We start from the raw sequence: 2882 nt of genomic DNA, 5'->3' as shown, positions 1-2882 counted from the left end.
TACAAAACACTAAAAACTTATATTATACATTCATATATTTTACAAATCTTTAAGAACTTAATTATATTATACATTCATATATCTTACAAAACATTAAGAACTTAATGATATTATACAATCATAATAAAACACTAAGAACTTGAATCAGATCCTGAATCAGAATCGGTACATGCCGGTTCTAACTCATCTTCAGAAACATATTCGTCATTGGGCGGAACAACCGGCGTAGAATCATAATCTGAATCATCTTCCACAACATAAGTTTCAAATCGTAACATTTCACTTGGTGCAACAACTTGGTCGTGTGTATCATATTGTAGCGCAGTAAGAACATCTTCAGAAGTTTCTCGAACCCCTCTAGGCACAACTTTCGTACATGCCCACCAATCGTTTGCTGATGTGCCTCGAACCCGCGGATAAGGAATGAAACAAACTTGATCACAATTACCAGATAAGATAAATGGACCGTATTTCTCGTACTGCCAGCGCGGAGACACATCAACGATTCCCGACTTATGTTTTCAAATCCGCCGACCCACAATTGTATCAAACCACTTACATTTAAAAACCATGGCTTTAAGCCCAACAGAACCAGAATACTCAACCATCATTATCTCCTCAATCAAGCCGTAATAGTCAGTGTCTGTCGTACCCCGGACTTGGACACCATAATGTTGGGTTCTTTTATCTTGGCCATGGCTATGTGTGTGGAAGCAGTATCCTCGCGAAAAATATATCGGCCAGGCTTTATAATTTTGTTTCGGGCCTTGTACGAAATCCAACATCCACAATGGAAACTGATATATCTTACTCGCTTCGTTAACCTATTAATTAAAATTATGTTAATGATAAATTCACATAACAAAATCAAATTATATCAAAACGTACTTACATAGTTTTTCACCCATTCCGCATAGTGGTTGTCTTTTGCTATTTGTAGATCATCACCACATATATTTGGGTTGTTGTCCATCATAAACTCCTCAAACATCCTGTTACGTAGTGGTTATAATATGATTTTATAAAAACATTGTAATGTAACATATAAAAAATAGTGAAAATACCTTTCGTAGGGCTCAAATGCAGGACAATTGAGCATCAAAAACGTTTGTAACACATTATAGTCATCATCGGTTAGATGCCTCTGCTCCATTTTTCCACTAACTCGACCTTCATGGTAAAACATATTTGGCACATCTGGATCATGATATGTAAAACGAATATCTCCAGGTTGCAAAACGGTAGCAGGCACTTCTGGATTTCCAAAGTGATGTGCAGAAGCTCTAGAAATCTCCTCGGTAAGACATTGGGAAATAATGGAACCTGCAATATGTGCCTTATTTCTAACCTTTTTCTTCAGATGGTACATGTATCTCTCGAAAGGATACATCCATCTATATTGCACTGGACCACCTAGAGCAGCTTCATCTGGCAAATGCATAACGAGATGCTCCATAACATCAAAAAACGAAGGTGGGAAAATCTTTTCCAAATTACAAAGCTTCACCGCAATGTTTTCTTTTAAAATGGCGACATCTTCTTCTTTTAGTACTTTTGCAGAGATATCCCGAAAGACGAGTGCGATTTCTACACAAAATATTTTGAGTTAGTGCAGACAATAATAGTAAAACTTATAATATTAAAAAAAAAACTAACCTGAAATTGTGATGTGGACATTTTTTGGAAGTAACTCCTTAAACGCAAATGGGAGAAGCCGTTGCATGATGACATGGCAATCATGACTTTTTAGGCCTGAAAGCTTCGAATTAGTCTCGTCTATACATCTACTAAACTTTGAAGCATACCTATCTGGAAATTTTATATCTTCCTTCAACCATCGCAAGAATTCTTTTTTTTATTCCTTTGACAACCGAAATATCGGGACCGGCATCTTTCCATCATCTTTGATATGTAACTCTTGCCTTCTGCACAAATCAGGTAGATCCATCCTCGACTTTGCATTATCTTTAGTCTTCCCAGGAACATTAAGCACCGTGTTGATAAGATTATCAAAGAAATTCTTCTCAACGTGCATGAAGTCAACGTTGTGGCGAAGAAGAAGGTTTTCCCAATACGGTAATTCCCAAAAGATACTCTTCTTCACCCAATTATGATCTTTTCCGTAGCCTTCTATGTTACTTCCAGGTTTCTCGTGTCCGTTACCTCCACATTCAACCGTTTTCTTCAGCCCAACAATGTTGTTGATTCTTTCATAGCGAATTTCTTCTCCCGTCAACCATGGTGGAGGATCATCACTTATTGTCTTCCCCGTTCGAAACTCTTGAACATTTCTCCTGTAAGGATGCTCTTTAGGTAGAAACATTCGATGACAATCAAACCAGCTATGCTTCCTTCCGTGTTTCAACCAAAATGACTTTGTATCATCGAGACAATATGGACAAGCTAAACGACCATGAGTCATCCAACCTGACATCATGCCATAAGCAGGAAAGTCATTAATTGTCCACATTAATGCGGCTCGCATCGTGAATGTTTTCTTTCTCGAGATATCGTATGTTTCTGCCCCGTGACTCCATAAACTTTGCAATTCTTCAATTAGCGGCTGTAGATATATATCAATGCTCTTCTTTGGATGTCTTGGCCCGGGAACTAGGACGGATAAAAATAAATATTCTCTTTTCATACACATCCCAGGAGGTAAGTTATACGGAGTAACAATTACTGGCCAGACCGAATATGCTTCACCACTCATACCAACTGGGTTAAATCCATCTGTTTCTAAGCCTAAATATATATTCCGACTTTCTTCAGTGAAATCAGGATATACCTTGTTAAAATGCTTCCAAGCTGCTCCATCAGAAGGGTGATGCATTTCTCCTTCGGGCGACTCATGTTCTGCGTGCCATCGCATTTGTGCTGCA

General features: G+C 38.2%; 1 protein-coding gene across 1 annotated transcript; it reads right to left on the bottom strand.

Moving 5' to 3' along the window:
- Positions 1-1855: 1855 nt before the first annotated feature.
- On the bottom strand, positions 1856-2872 carry LOC106331123. Its single transcript, XM_013769459.1, has one exon. It carries the CDS (start codon positions 2870-2872, stop codon positions 1856-1858), a length of 1017 nt encoding a protein of 338 aa, XP_013624913.1.
- Positions 2873-2882: the final 10 nt, after the last annotated feature.

This window comes from Brassica oleracea, chromosome C3 (genome assembly GCF_000695525.1).
Source record: "Brassica oleracea var. oleracea cultivar TO1000 chromosome C3, BOL, whole genome shotgun sequence".
Lineage (NCBI taxonomy): Eukaryota > Viridiplantae > Streptophyta > Magnoliopsida > Brassicales > Brassicaceae > Brassica > Brassica oleracea.
The sequence above is the reverse complement of the archived record's forward strand: the minus strand, read 5'-3'. Positions and strand labels throughout refer to the sequence as shown.